Genomic DNA, 16,260 nt, shown 5'->3' with positions numbered 1-16,260 from the left:
TCACACTTTGCGTTAAGGTATCGAAAAATGCTCATAACTTCTATGTCCCTTAGGATATAACCTTCATATTAGGTATGCATGTGTATATGGACAAGGCCTTTCCATTCGCACAAAAATTTTGACCCCTGTGACATTGACGTTGAACTAAGGTTCCGCGTTTAGATTTCGTAATCTGCGTTTAGGTTTCGAAAAATGCTCATAACTTCTATGTCCCTTGAGATATAACCTCATATTTGGTTTGCATGTGTATATGGACAAGGCCTTTCCATACTCACACAAATTTTGACCCCTGTGACCTTGACCTTGAACTAAGGGTCTGCGTTTAGGTTTCAAAATCTGCGTTTATGTTTCTAAAAATGCTCATAACTTCTATGTCCCTTGAGATATAACCTTCATATTTGGTATGCATGTGTATATGGACAAGACTTTTCCATAGGCACAAAAATTTTGACCCCTGTGACCTTGACCTTTAACTTAGGGTCCGCGTTTAGGTTTCGAAATCTGTGTTTAGGTTTTAGAAAATGCTCATAACTTCTATGTCCCTTGAGATATAACCTTCATATTTGGTGTGCATGTGTATATGGACAAGGCCTTTCCATACGCTTACAAATTTTGACTCCTGTGACCTTGACCTTGAACCCAGGGTCCATGTTTAGGTTTCGAAATCTGCGTTAAGGTTTCGAAAAATGCTCATAACTTCTATCAAAGCGTTTATAGGGGGCATATGTCATCCTATTATGACAGCTCTTGTTTTATTTATATTTTTTTATTGATAATTTTCAATTATATTTAATTTAATTCATAGTAAATATTTTAGCTTTTCAATTTTTAATATTTTCCTTTATATAATTTTACAATTATATTTAAATTTGAACACTGAAGTATTCACTGTAATATGAATAGATGAGTTTAAGGGAAAATACAGTGATCAAGAACAGTAGCTGTTTATAGTCCTCTTTTTCAATTACCTCCCTTTCTTTCATTTCCATATACGTTATTCTCTACAGCATAACTCCAGCACGATATAACTAATTGATCCTTGAAATAAAAATAGATGACACAGTTGTCATGTTTTACAAATATTATTCTACTCTCTAAAACAAATGTTGTTATACAAGCAAACACATTTCGGCAGGGATTTGGCACTACTGTAATTGGTCTAGGTCTATGTAACCAAACCAACCCTTAGACTCAAGTCTGAAAATAATAATTAGTTTTAAAACTGTTATGATGGAAAAGTTCTTTAATTCTGAGTCTAACATGGCAATGATATTGCTAATTACATCTTCTTTAAAAAAACATTTGGTAATGGCATTTGCACCTTTAGCTGCCTGCATTTAATATAAGTCTCAAAGACAATTTCTTAGGTCCATGTTTGGCTTCATTATTATAAGTCTTAGAACAAATGCTGGATACAGGCCCTAGATAGAACATAGTTGTTACTGATATCAATACTTATCCCTTTACCACTTAGACACATATTTTGACGTATTTGTAGTCACTAAAATTTAATTAAAGATCTTTTTTACTAGATTCAAGTTTTTAAGGCTTCATCTCCAACCCTTAGACACTGGTGAGCAGCTAACAGCATAAAAACCGAACAGACTGCGAGTTACTCGCAGGCTGTTCAGGTTTTACTGGTATGCTGTTTGCACATAGCCAATTTCCACTTTGGCTCTGTATGAGACATAACGTTTGCATCTCTGAAACATCATTTAGATTGATGGCATTTTTAGACTGAAGAATAAGGCATGAAATCTTACTTATATCTTTATTTGCATTCCTTGTCTGTTAACTTATACTGCTCTTTTGTATGTTAATAGGAAATCTTGTCAATTAAAAATGTTCACATAAGTGTTGTTGTAGGATACAAATACACAGCCCTCAATATTATGAAATTTATTAGAATGGAATGCCAATAATTATTTGTGTTGTTTTAGGTTCTACGAAAACCAGTAAGACTGACAACAACTCAAAGGTGAGTCTTCAGTCTCTTCTAATTGTCATTCTGTCACGAAAAAGGTACCGGTATATCTTTGTAAAATTATAGAGTTTCTTGCCTTTCCTTTGTGACATGCATATGTTTACTTCAAATACTTCTCAGCCAGTAGGTATGTTTGTTCACATAAATTTTTGGAGCTAACGTCTTTCACATTTCTCAAGTGTTAATATGGAAATTAAACGAATGTTCTCAGTATTAAAGGTAGATGTTCAAGACCAATTTATTTAGCACACACACTTGTTTGATCTTTGCCCTTGAACATAGCTGACAAAACGCGGCGGGTGTATTTTTCTGGTTTGCGACTAAATCTCTAATTTACATTTTTAGGCATTGACTTTCCTATGTTATCGACTTACGATTGAAATCATCTCTACCTATTGGTTTAGAGTTTTTTCTAATGTTTATGTCCCCCACCCACTATAGTGGGGGACATATTGTTATTGCCCTGTCTGTTGGTGTGTTTGTTTGCCCCAACTTTAACATTTTGCTATAACTTTGGCAATATTGAAGATGCCAACTTCATCTTTGGCATGCATGTGTATCTCATGGAGCTGCACATTTTGAGTAGTGAAAGGTCAAGGTCATGGTCATCCTTCAAGGTCAAAGGTCAAATATATAGCTTCCAAGCGGCGCAGAAGGGGACATAGTGTTTCTGACAAACACATATCTTGTGTTTTTTTTTTAAAGACCCAAACACCATATAAGCTGTATAACTAAATTGTCTGTGCAGAATAGCAACACATGAACTGTAATTATTGATAATTTCTCCGCATATTAACAATTACAAGAAGTCTCCTATTAACAATTACTAGAAGTCTCCTTTGCAGATTATGCAAATTTGCCATCCCTGTTTTTTTACTTTTCAGAAAAGGAAAGTTGACCTGCTTAGAGATGTTATAATTATCAAGTCACCTGATGCAACCGAGCCCCCTATTTCAGCATTTTTAAGGTAAGCAATATTATTGACCATCTAATAAAATATTGAGATTGCAATGAAGTTCTTATGCTTGTCAAACCGGTTCTTATTGGTTTACATTTCTGCCCTTAAATTAAAATCTTCCAAAGTTCCAATCCATAGTACAGTAATAGTGTGCAGAAAAGCTTTCTAGAAAATAATTGCTTTGGTCCAACCTTTGAAATAAAAGTTTGAACTTAAATATTTGTTGGTTCTTGCATATGGCAAAACTTCTGATTTGAAACGCATTGACATACTCTCGAGTCCGTTTCCTTTGAACAAACAGATCTTTGTGACTAAAGAACGCTCCCACAGTGGTGATCCAAACTGTGACTCCAGGGGGTACTGTTAGGCCAACACCATATCCTCTTCGCAATGTCGACTTGATATTATGCATACATATTAACCTCAGATATTGTTCTAGTTGTGTGAACTTTGTTTTTGTTTTTTTAATCAGATTTGTCAAAGTAAACCGCGGAAGTGTTTTACGGAAGAACCCTCAAATGACATTGCTTGATGTTCAACGGAGGCTAAGTTTAATGTGGCATTTTCTTCCAGAACAGGAAAAGCAGGTACTCTTTTCTTTGTCTGTTAAAAGCATGTTAATGCTGTTTAAATACATTAAATCTGATAGTTGAACTTTGAATTACAAGAAATTCTGATAGTTAATTGAAATAATCGGATTCTTTAGCTGTGATAATGTGCATGTAATATGTAAGCTTGACACATATTTTAAATAGTTACTTTACTGAACATATCCAAATTCACATTATTTTTCATATTTGTCCAGACGTACGAGGAAGCTGGGCTGGAAGAGAATGGTCACTGTGGAATGCAGGAAAACAATCAAACAGAGTTATGTCAACAATTAGAAAGTGAGTTGAAAAAGCCAGAAAACACACTATTATAATTGGATATCCCAGAAATATGTCATATAGTTTGTGCACAATAATTTTAAAAAATGAGCGTGCCAAACAATATGCTTTATAGGTATTGCAACAATTTCATTAAAAATATGTCTTGTTGAGTACCTGTGCACTATGTGCTAATGGTGAGTTATCACCTATTTTCTGTTGTTCATTGTAAACATTCACCTCATGAGCACTCTTGAGGACCCAATTGAGTTGCGTTCTGAGAAAACTAGGCATAATGCATGTGCGTAAAGTGTCATCCCAGATTAGCCTGTGCAGTCTGCACAGGCTAATCAGGGAAGACACTTTCCGCCTAAATTGGATGTTTGCTTTTTAGAGACTTTATTAATACTAAAAATGTCATAAAGACTGTGCAGTCTGGGACGATACTTTACGCACATGCATTATGCCCAGTTTTCTCAGAACATTACTCAATTATAGTCCAATCTTCATGAAACTTAGTCAGGACCTTTTCCCAATGATATCTCGGCTTAGTTTGAAACTGGGTCACATGCAGTCAAACTCTAGTTCACTTTTCCAGATTAATCATAGAGCTTATGAATACTCCAGAAGTATCTTTTCCCCAATCTTTTTGAAACTTATTATAGGAACATTTGTTTAATTATATATCATCGGATTTGAAAAGTGATTCACATATGTTGAAAAGCTGGCAACCAGGTTTTGACGGTGTAAGCGGAGCAGTGTTCCTTATACAGCTTAAGTGAATCATTGTAAATAATCCAGAAATGCTAGAATAAATTCTATTACAAAGTTGAAAATCCTGGTTACAAAATAGGTATTTTAATTGACCTATCTTGATAAAACTTTGTTTGGCAACAGTCATGTCAAGATCAATGTATGAAAAAAAAAAGGAAAACAAATGTGTTACCACTCAATATAGCTTGATTGGTCATTTTTCGACTCAGGTACTACTAACATGTACCCTGGGTACTCTTAAGTTTTCCCCATATGCCTATAGTGTAGCCTTGTGAACATTTAGAAGTCATATTTTAGTCCAGTCTTCATGAAACTTGGGCCCATATGCACCAACCCATTCTTAGACTTAAGAACAAAGAATAGACTTAGAACCAAGAACAATACATCAGAACAAATAATAGAGTTAGAACCAAGAATAATACATCCAGCCTTTGAATATATACAGACCCTCACTGAGGATAATGTCATTAATATAATGTTCTACAAGATTAATGACATAGATATAAGTGGTTAATGCCAAGTTTGACTCAACATTAAAATTTAAAGACATTCTGGAATATTCTAATTTAAAGATTTTTTTTATTCTTAGATTAGACTTAGGATTCCAAGAATTGTTTGGTGAATAAGAGCCTGCATCAGAACTTTTGTTTTCATGATATCTCTTCTTAGTTTAAAACTGGATCCAGTCTGTTTTGTCTAGACCATATCTGAACAAAGGTACATGTATCTGGATGTCATGAAGTAAAGGGCTAGGTTAATGTCAAATCTTTGACATATGTTTTGCGTCTTAAACTCTATTGAGCTATCTTGGGCCATACTGGCACTCTTGTTTTCAATTTCAGGTCAGCAAACGCTAAAGGACCTTTTTCAAGAAATCAAATCAGATTCTTCTTTTCTCAGGTAAGTTGCTATTAAATATTTTCATGTTATATATACCATTTCAAATTTTAATAATTATACGCGCTGATACCAAGTTAAGGGGTTGTACTTGGGCGTCTATCCATCATTGTTTTTCTATCGAATTCTACACTTTTCATTGTACGACCTTCTGTCTTGCTTTGAAATGAAATGAAGTTCTGCATGTGCAATATGTATCGTCTTATTTAATAGTTATGCCTCTTTTTCCTAAGTTCTGTTACATTGTTAGTCTTACTCTAGACTAAGTAGGAAATATATATGAGTTGCGTTCTGAGAAAACTGGGCTTAATGCATGTGCGTGAATTGTCATCCCAGATTAGCCTGTGCAGTCGGCTCAGGCTAATCAGGGACAACACTTTCCGCCTAAACTTGATTTTCAGTAAGGAGGGACTTCATTGAAACCAAAAATACCATAAAGTGGAAAGTGTTGTCACTTTACACACATGCATTATGACCAGTTCTCTCAGAACAAGGCTTATATGTCTCTGAAATTTAAATGACTAGTCTTGTCATACTGGTATTGCGCGGTTAAGAATATTTATTTATCCTGTACCTAGTTTCATTGAATCATGACAATGGGGTCAAAACCAACTGCTCTTAGGGTGTCAAATAGATTTAAAAAACCTATATAGCAACACTTTTTATCCTGTAAAACCTCAAGTGCCCAAAGTTTTATATATTTGATATTGTATTGAGGTTCTCGTCAAGCTTTGGTCCTTCAGATGATATTTGTCACTACTGTGTAGTTTATAAACTGCTGTAGATGTGACTTAGTCGCTATGATGTATTTCGAGGGGTTTGATCCTCATTGTGGGAGGCGAGCGTTCTTAAGATTTCCCCAATAGACACCAATCACTGGTTCGAGTCCCAGGAAACGGACGCAAAAGCGTCTCAATAAGCATAAGGCTTTCGGTGCAATTGCGCTTAAATAAATAGGTTGAAACTGCAGTGTATGACCCTCTTTAGCAAGACATTTCAGGAATAGGGATCTTCTTGAAATTGGAACTTTCAGGTGCATCAATGAAAAGTAACAATCAAAATCTAAAGATGAATTTAACATGTACATTTGTATGTAATTAATTTTATGAACAAGTGATATTCATTATTTTCTTTAAATTTGAAAAATTTATTTCTATTTGTTTTTCACACTTTGTGGCCCAGTTTAAGTCAAAGAAAATGTAGATAAACAATGATAATGTTTGCAATCATTATAGTGTTATTGTGGTTAATAAAAAGTAATATAACAATTTCTGGGGTTTCCAATATATACTTTAAGAAAGCGTATAAATATGAGCCTTGTTCTGAGAACACTGGGCATAATGCATGTGCACAGGCTAATCAGGGATGACACTTTCCACCTAAATTGAATTTTTGCTAAGGAGAGACTTCATTGAAACGAAAAATGCCATAAAAGCGGAAAGTGTTGTCCCTGATTAGCTGTGCGGACTGCACACGCTAATCTGGGACGACACTTTACGCACATGCGTTATGACCAGTTTTCTCAGAACGCGACACATAGTTATACTTGGGCATTTGAGAAGCCGCATTTTCATATAAACAAAGTAACATATGTTTACAAAAGTGGCTAATTTGTTTTGTATCATGATACAAATTTGTTTGTGCATTTTGTAATTAATGATTTTTTTTATCCAAATACTGAATTAACTTTCATAGTCAGCCATAAGAAGTACAGCTTTTCATGAAAAGCAAAAAATAATCACAACACTAGGAAATAAACAAAGCCAGTGTTTATAAATACTTTAAATTGAAGGATAGTTCATTGTATTAAACAATGTCAACAAAGATGCAGTTTCAACAACAATGAAACATTTATATAGACATGTAATCGTCTGTTGTAATGTTTAATTATTAATAATTTCACATTTTGTACCATTATTATTGCTTTATTAGAAAAGATGTATGATGAGTGTTTGCTTGTGTAGGTCAGGCAGCAGTGTAGCCGATTAACAGTAAAGGATAGTCACAAAATACTTGTTATTTGCGTTGTATTACTTTTTCTAAAAAAGGTTTTCAAAAGAGTGGCTGGAACAATTACAGAATGGATTGTTGTCAAACGATGAAATCATTGACATCATTGAAAAGGAGTGGGCGCAGCTTTCTCATCTTCAAAAACGGGTATAACTATGTCGTACTTCATTTATAAAACATGGAAATAAAGACGCAAACTATGTTGAATTGCTTGATTGCCTTGATCAATACGTCTTTTTTTAAACGATTCAGATCTAACTACGAGTGAACAAAGTTTAAAGATTTATCTTTCTAATTCAAAGATTTTGCCAAAAATTAATATTGCCTTCTACTTGCATGAAATCGTGTTGTTTTTGTTTTTAACAGTCCCCTACCGGTTTCAGGGGACTTACAGTTTTCGCTCTGTGAGTCTGTCTGTCTGTCACACTTTTCTGGATCCTGGGTTAACTTTGAAAGTTCTTCATATTTTTTCATGAAACTTAAAATATGAAAAATGGATAGATGGCAATATGGACATTATAAATGTCATTTCATTTTGTTCCTACGTCAAAAATTCAGGTTGCTATGGCAACAAATAGACTAGAAATTCTGCTGAAAATGGTGGTTTTCTGGATCCTGCGATAAATTTAAAAGTTCTTCATATTTTTTCCATAAACTTGAAACATGGATAGATGGCAATATGGACATTATGCACGTCATTTTATTTTGTTCCTACGTCAAAAATTCTGGTTGCTATGGCAACATTTATATAAAAAATTCTGACAACTGTGGAATTTTTGACAATGGTGGAGCCGGTAGGGGACTTCTATTGCTTGGCAATAGTCTTGTTGAAATTTAACAAAGTCTCTATGTTTTTTATGCCCACAGAGCCTATGTTCTGGGGGCATATTAAAATCGCACCGTCCGTTATTTAGTCTGTCCGTCCGTCTCGATTAGTTTCCGCTCTATAACTCCAGCAATAGTCATGGGATCTTCACCAAACTTCATGAAAATGTGTAAGGCAATAACATTAGGTCAAGTTCAAAGATCAGCCAAATTGACACAGAAAATCCTTACGGCCCTTGAATCATCGAAAAATTGCGTTTTTTCTCGTTTCCGCTCAAAATGTCCTATGATCTTCGCCACACTCATGAACATGTGTAAGGTCATAAGCTGTAGGTCAAGTTAGATAATCAGCCAAATTGATCTTGACACTCCTGAGTTACGGCCTTTGAAACTTCCTAAAATTGTTTTTGTTCTCTTTTCTGCTCAATAGCTAGAGCAATGGTCATCAGATCTTCACCAAACTGCATGAAACTGTGTAAGGCACTAACATCTAGGTCAAGTTTGATAATCAGCCGAAATGACCCGGACACTCCTGAGTTACGGCCCTTGAATCATCGAAAAATTTCGCTTGGTCTCGTTTCCGCTCAATAACTCAAGCGAATGTCATAGGATCTTCACCACACTTCGTGAACTTGTGTAAGGTCATAAGATATAGGTCAAGTTCAATAATCGGCCATATTGACTAAAGACAATCCTGAGTTACAGCCCTTGAATAATCATCACATTGTGTTTTTTTTCTCGTTTCCGCTCAATAACTCAAGCAATTGTCATCAGATCTTGATCTTGATCAAACTTCATGAAAATGTGTAAGGCAATAACATATAGGTCAAGTTCGATAATCGTCCAAATTAACCCAGACACTCGAGTTACGTCTCGTTTTCGCTCAACAAGTCCAGCAAATGTCATAGGATCTTCGCCACACTTCATGAACATGTGTAAGGTCATAGGATCTAGGTCTAGTTCGATAATCAGCCAAATTGACCAAAACAGGAGTTACTGCCCTTGAATCAGCATTAAATTGTTTTTTTCTCGTTTCCTCTCAATTACTCGAGCAATTGTCATCAGATCTTCACCAAACTTCATGAAAATGTGTAATGCAATAGCATCTAGGTCAAGTTCTATAATGGGCCGAATAGACTCGGACACTCCTGAGTTACGGCTCTTGAACCATAAAAAAATTGCGTTTTTTCTGGTTTCCGCTCAATAACTCGAGCAAATGTAATAGGATCTTAGCCACACTTCATGAACATGTGTAAGGTCATAAGTTGTATGTCAAGTTTGATAATCAGCCAATTGACCTAGACACTCCTTAGTTACAGCCCTTGAATCATCGAAAAAATGAGGTTTTTTCTCGTTTCCGCTTAATAACACGAGCAATTGTCATCGGATCTTCAACAAACTTTATAAAAACTGTGTAAGGCAATACCATCTAGGTTAAGTTTGATAATCAGTCAAATTTACCCAGGCACTTCTGAGTAACGGCCCTTGAATCATAAAAAATTGTGTTTCCGCTCAAAAATTAAAATAACCTCTATGTCGCTTCAAATGTAACCTTCATATTTGGTATGCATGTGTATATGGACAATGCCTTTCCATACGTACACAAATTTTGAACCCTTTGACTTCGAACTTAGGGTCCATGTTTAGGTTTCAAAATCTGCATTTATGTTTCGAAAAAGCCTTTTTTGGGGGGCATATGTCTTCCGATGGAGACAGCTCTTGTTTCCTCCTAATTGAGACATATAATGTAGTTTTTTGCACTGTCTGTCCATCTGTATGAATGTCTGCACATCTAAACCAGTTTTTCAACATGTTTATTAGCATACAAAATGGGAACCCAGATCAATGCCAGCAAAATCTCATGATGCAATTTCGAGAAATGACCCTTATTTTCTTAACATGGCTGTTTGCTTATTTTAATCTGATTGTCACCAACATTACAGAAATTGTACACTCATAAGAAGACATGCCTTGTTATCAACCATATTCTTACCACAAAGGTCAAGGTCGCTCTAAGAGGTTGAAGGTCATATTCATGTATAGTCATGAAACTGTTTTACAATCTATTTGTCAGCCATAACGTTTTCAATATTGATGAAGATTAAAATAACATAGACTGGTTGCCATATAAGAGATTTATATACATAAATGATAGTTTACAAGTAAAATAATTATGTTAAGTACTAATGGGATTAATATAACTATGACATTATTCCTTACACAAAGGATACTTAAAATAGCAAGCGCTTATTTCCATGGTGGTCTTTTACCACATTCCAGTTTACGTCTATTGTTTAACTAATTCTTGATATCAAATACAGAAATACTGGTACTTTGAAGCCAAAACTAGAGACAAGCGGTACTGGGACAGCAAGATGAAGACACTCCAGATTTACAAGCGGAAACACAACCTGGGATCAAAAGGTTTTCATACATTTCTTAGTGGTAAAGTTCAAATGGGCTTGGTGAAAAGTCATTCAAAGATGTCTTTGTATTTTGTGCGACCTTGACACAAGAGATAAATCTTTTCCAAGCTTTTTAAGTTGCTAAGGTTAACTTTACATGATAGTTAATGGGATACCATCACTTCTGTAATTAAGTTAATATTGGTTCTTATTATATACTCAGGTATTTTATCCACAAATAGATATGTTTCTTCAATGAAATACGAACAGTTACTATGTCTTTGATGGTATACTTTAGGAAATATAGTTATTTCTTTAAAAACATTGTTAACTTGACACAGGTATTGAATTCAACATCTTTAATTTACGAAAAATTGTTTGGCAGAAAAAAATACTGCACCGAAAGTCTTTTGTGATATGTTTTATTTAACGAGTAATATGCAGAAAACGTATTGAATACATAGAATATCCCTCAATTATGTTTTCTGGAAACGTGTAGCGGGCATTTAAGTTGTGTCAAGTAGAATTGCACCCAATACTGCAACATATTTTTAAACGAATCCAAGTAACAAAATCGACTGATACCAGTTCTCACACCACCATTATTATACAATTTTGTCAAATATTTATGAATTTATATCATATGTGTAAAAAAACTTAGTATAAATATATTACAATATAAATTAAAATTTAAGTTAAAAAGAACTTGCGTCGAAAATGCGAAATTAGCCAGATATTTAATTCTGAAATTGAAAAAGTCTGTACAGTTCAATTCACCAGCATGTTTATCATGCATGTACGATGTGAATCTGAATTTAGTTTAACGGTTTATTTTAAATTTCTGCAACGATATATATTCAAACAACACACAAACACTAACTCGGAGCGCTAATTTCCAATGTATAATTTTTATGCCCCCTTTTCGAAGAAAAGGTGGCTTATAGTGATCGGACTGTCCGTCTGTCTGTCTGTCTTTCCGTCACACTTTGCGTTTAGGTTTCCAAAAATGCTCATAATTCTATGTCCCTTGAGATATAACCTTCATATTTGGTATGCATGTGTTTATGGACAAGGCCTTTCCATACGCACAAAAATTTTACCCCTGTGACCTTGACCTTGAACTGAGGGTCCGCGTTTAGGTTTCGAAATCTGCGTTTAGATTTCGAAAAATGCTCATAACTTCTATGTTCCTTGAGATATAACCTTCATATTTGGTATATGTGTATATGGACAAGGCCTTTCCATACGCACACACATTTTGACCCCTGTGACCTTGACCTTGAACTTAGGGTCCGCGTTTAGGTTTCGAAATCTGTGTTTAGGTTTCAAAAAAAGCTCATAATTTCTATCAAGCGTTTATAGGGGGCATAAGTCATCCTATGGTGACAGCTCTTGTTCTTGCCTATTTTGTGTTATTGTAACATACTTTTATCAATATATTACAATTTAGCTTTTATAAAAATCGTATAATCTCGCTTTAAGAGTTTAAGTTTCAACCTTTTCATATATCTTAATGTATTGATTAGCTGAATGATCATTAATTGTTTAATTTATTCTGAATTACAGCCTCAAAAGCGTTAATTGGACAATCCGTTGACAGCAATCAAAAATCAATTGTTCCAGCCCACAGCAGTTTTGAAAATTACAGCAGCACAAACATGAGTCACATGTTTTCAGCAGAAAAGAGCCATCTAGAAAACATAGATGGTGTTGCTTCAAACAGACTGATTCCAGTAGCCAGTACTCAATGTAAAGACAACTTTGACGATGATTTTATTATAACGGTGAAGGTGGAGTTTGATAGTGATGTTGAAAATGAAAACAATGTGATGGCTGATCATATTGAGGCTGTTCCCATGGAACAATCACCATGTGCAGGGTCTCAGTCAATAGAAGTGGTGCAACCATCTTCTAAATGTTCAGAGTTGGAAAATGGTTTGAAGATCATTAAAAGAGATACTGATGTCCCCAAAGTTATTGAAGGGACTGCAAAGCAATCTTTCAGTGATGAAATATGTATAACTGGACAAAACAGCAAAATGGAGCTAAGTGTTCTGGGTAAAACAGTTGAACCTCAAAAATGCATAGCTTCTGTAATTGACAATTCTGCTGAGGTGGCCCATGTGCCTGTTGAAGAAGCCCGAGAGGATGGGTCAATCAGCATAGGTGACTCTATTATTATAGATGAGAATGGGTATCATATTACGATGAATGATGACAGTGATTTTACAGCTGAAGATGATGACATTCAGATAACTGACGTATGTTTAGCAATTGAAGACCCGAGTGCAAATAATGTTTATCTAAAATAACAACTTAGTCATCCACTGTTACAAACTCAACATGTTGATATTTCTGATAACAATACCGATGAAAAGGGTTTTGCGATAGAAATTAATCATTCTCGATTGATGCCATCAATAAATAACAAAATACACCTCGATGCTTCACATATGTCTTATTCTGCGACTTTGCGTGACCTTGCAGGAACAGGTTTAAAGGAATCGTTAGCGGGAGGCTTTCGGTATAAGAACACGAGCCCACCTGCTTTGTCTTCAAGAATAGCTAGCTATACAGTCAATTCTTGAAACTGTGCACATAACTCAAAAATTGAAATCAAGTGTTTCCTATCCTGTCTTGAAACAGTTTTTAGCGACAAACGTAAATAAAAAGTCAACGGGTTCGAGAATGCAATCTGAGGAAAAAAGTGTTAATATACCGTCAGACAGAGGTCATACATGCAATGATGGCATGTGTCAAGGTCATAAAAGAAGAAAATATAAGCATAACAACCGATACTATTGACTTATGGTTTAGTGTTCAAATTCAGTGGAATATTAGTACAAATCAGAGTACAATTAGTTTGTCATGATATTTACTGTGTTTACACACTAAGGTCCTTAAATTACATGTGTGGATGAACAAATCTTCGCCGAATCGCATTGCATTGCCCGATTAAAAAAAAATAATGCGAACATATAGAACTAGCTCGTAGGCGTGTCCTATGTGGGCGGGGCGCCCCAGGGTTGGTAATGGGGCCATGCATAGTTGAGATTAACCGTATTGTCATAAGAGAGGTTCAGTATCAATTTGAAGTAAATCGGTGTAGAAATGAAGAAATTATAGTAAAAGGCAATTTTGGGTGGGCGTGGCCTATGTGGCCGGGGCGCCCCAGGTTGGTAATGGGGCCATGCTTAGTTGAGATTGACTGTTTTGTCATAAAAGAGGTTCAGTATCAATTTGAAGTGAATCGGTGTATAAATGAAGAAATTATAGTAAAAGGCAATTTTGGGTGGGCGTGGCCTATGTGGGCGGGGCGCCCCAGGCTTGGTTATGGGGCCATGCATAGTTGAGATTAACTGTATTGTCATAAGAGAGGTTCAGTATCAATTTGAAGAGAATCGGTGTAGATATGAAGAAATTACAGTAAAAGGCAATTTTAGGTGGGCGTGGCCTATGTGGGCATGGTCTATGTGGGCGGGGCGTCCCAGGGTTGGTAATGGGGCCATGCATAGCTGAGATTGACCGTATTGTCCTAAAAGAGGTTCAGTATCAATTTGAAGTGAATCGGTGTAGAAATGAAGAAATTATAGTAAAAGGCAATTTTGGGTGGGCGTGGCCTATGTGGGCGGGGTTCCCTAGGGTTGGTAATGGGGCCATGCATAGCTGAGATTGACCGTATTGTCACGAAACAAATGCCTCTGCTAGGTGCACAGGCTAATCTGGATGAAACTTTACGAAAGTTCTAAAAATAATGTGAGTAGCCAATAATATTTTCAAAGAAGCCAGGTACTTAGAACTTAAACATGCAATTTTGGGGTTGTTTTGAATTGATATTTTGGGGGAAAGGAGCCAGTATCAATTTGTAGTGAATCGGTGTAGAAATGAAGAAATTATAGTAAAAGGCAATTTCGGGTGGGCGTGGCCTATGTGGGCGGGGCGCCACAGGGTTGGTTATGGGGCCATGCATAGTTGAGATTGACCGTATTGTCATAAGAGAGGCTCGGTATCAATTTGAAGTAAATCGGTGCAGAAATAACGAATTTAATGTAAAATAACATAAAAAAATGAGTGAAAATCTCTGACCCGGCCCCGCCCCAACCCCCATAACTTTTGACCCAGGGGTCAAATCAAAATTCCGTTACTGTCACCGTCGCACATATGCTCATTGCTACCATGTGTAAGTTTCAAGGTTCTAGTGCTAATAGTGTAGGAGGAGAAGGCAGCCAGGACGGACGGACGGACAGACGCACATCACCACAATATCCCCACTTTTTCTCCGAAAACGTAGGGATAAAAATTGAACAATTTGAAAGGGAAGTTTTCTTATTTTATTAATAGTACTTTTGTTTAAAAGTAATAGTATGTATGTAACTGTAGCTGATGTTTGGTTTGTTAAGTCACACCCACAACCTTGATTGTATTCTTTATTGTAAAGCCATAATAATATTTTATAAGAAAATGACACATTGACACTGATATTATGATTGTTTTTAGGTATATACTATAACTTAAATACAATAGATATACATTTGATAAAACATTGATAAAATGAGATTTGTTGTTTTTTTTCTTTTTGCCTTCAGAACCATTTTGCGGAAAAGTCAGCGGCGGTTTTGGCTATTATTTTTTTAAACGAAAAAAATTTGGCTATTATTTTCTGAAGGCCAGAGTGAGCACTGACTGTGTAGATCAATGTGAAGATCGTGAAGACGATATCCCAATTGCAATGTTTACACATAAAAGGAACTGGGGATCACTTATAATTTGTTCATAAGTAAAGTGGCAAGTGTCAGAAACAAAAGGAAAACAATAAAGTTTGATGAAATGTTGTCACAGGACAAGCGGCCATTAAGTCAAAGGAAAGTCAATATTGTCTGAGTTACAGAGCAATTAATCATGTATTAGTATATTTGTTATTGTACTGATTGGTATTAAACTTAAATTGTGTGGGTATGTTGCCTACATGTTTATGTGCATCTAGCTTGGGATTGCAAATGCCCTATTTACATAAAGCTCGATGACACCGACTGCGTTAAATTGGCAAAACAGTTCTTGATAGTACAGGGCCAAAAACCCTTCTTCGCAAGGGACCTCTTTTTTCTTCCCCTTAACCAAAAAGGCCCTCTCTTACATAAATCTCTTTAAAACATGCATTTTTATCTAAATATCCAATCTACCTCAGTATTTTACATTCTCCAAAGCCAGAAAAGTGTGTCTTTTTTCCCCGAAAGAAAAGACTGTGGCCCTGCAGTAACTAGAGTTTGGATGGAAGTATTTTGATAACATTTATGTGCAAGTAGCGTGCACGCATTCCGTTTTATGAAGAGCGCGGTGATTGTTATAAAACAACTTCCCTGCGTATTTTGTCGTCCGCTTGACGGACCCGCCAACGGCCTTCACTAAATCGCTTACGGATTATGCATACAATATAGATAACGTTGAAAACTGCATACGATATGAACAAAGTAGGAAATTGCATACGACATGGACAAAGAAGGAAAATGCAGACGGGATACCGCTTTAATGAAATGGATT

General features: G+C 35.7%; 1 protein-coding gene across 1 annotated transcript in view; it reads left to right on the top strand.

Moving 5' to 3' along the window:
- The window catches only part of LOC127831778 (uncharacterized), a 210,853-nt gene extending 197,161 nt beyond the window's left edge, over positions 1-13,692 (top strand). Inside the window, exons 15-16 of the mRNA XM_052356844.1 lie at positions 10,639-10,741; positions 12,289-13,692. Coding sequence (XP_052212804.1) covers positions 10,639-10,741; positions 12,289-13,034 — 849 coding nt within the window. The 3' untranslated portion in view covers positions 13,035-13,692. The remainder of the gene's footprint in view (positions 1-10,638; positions 10,742-12,288) is intronic.
- Positions 13,693-16,260: the final 2,568 nt, after the last annotated feature.

The sequence above is a fragment of the Dreissena polymorpha genome, chromosome 5, assembly GCF_020536995.1.
Source record: "Dreissena polymorpha isolate Duluth1 chromosome 5, UMN_Dpol_1.0, whole genome shotgun sequence".
Classification (NCBI taxonomy): Eukaryota; Metazoa; Mollusca; class Bivalvia; order Myida; family Dreissenidae; genus Dreissena; species Dreissena polymorpha.
This window is presented reverse-complemented; position numbering and strand designations above follow the sequence as displayed.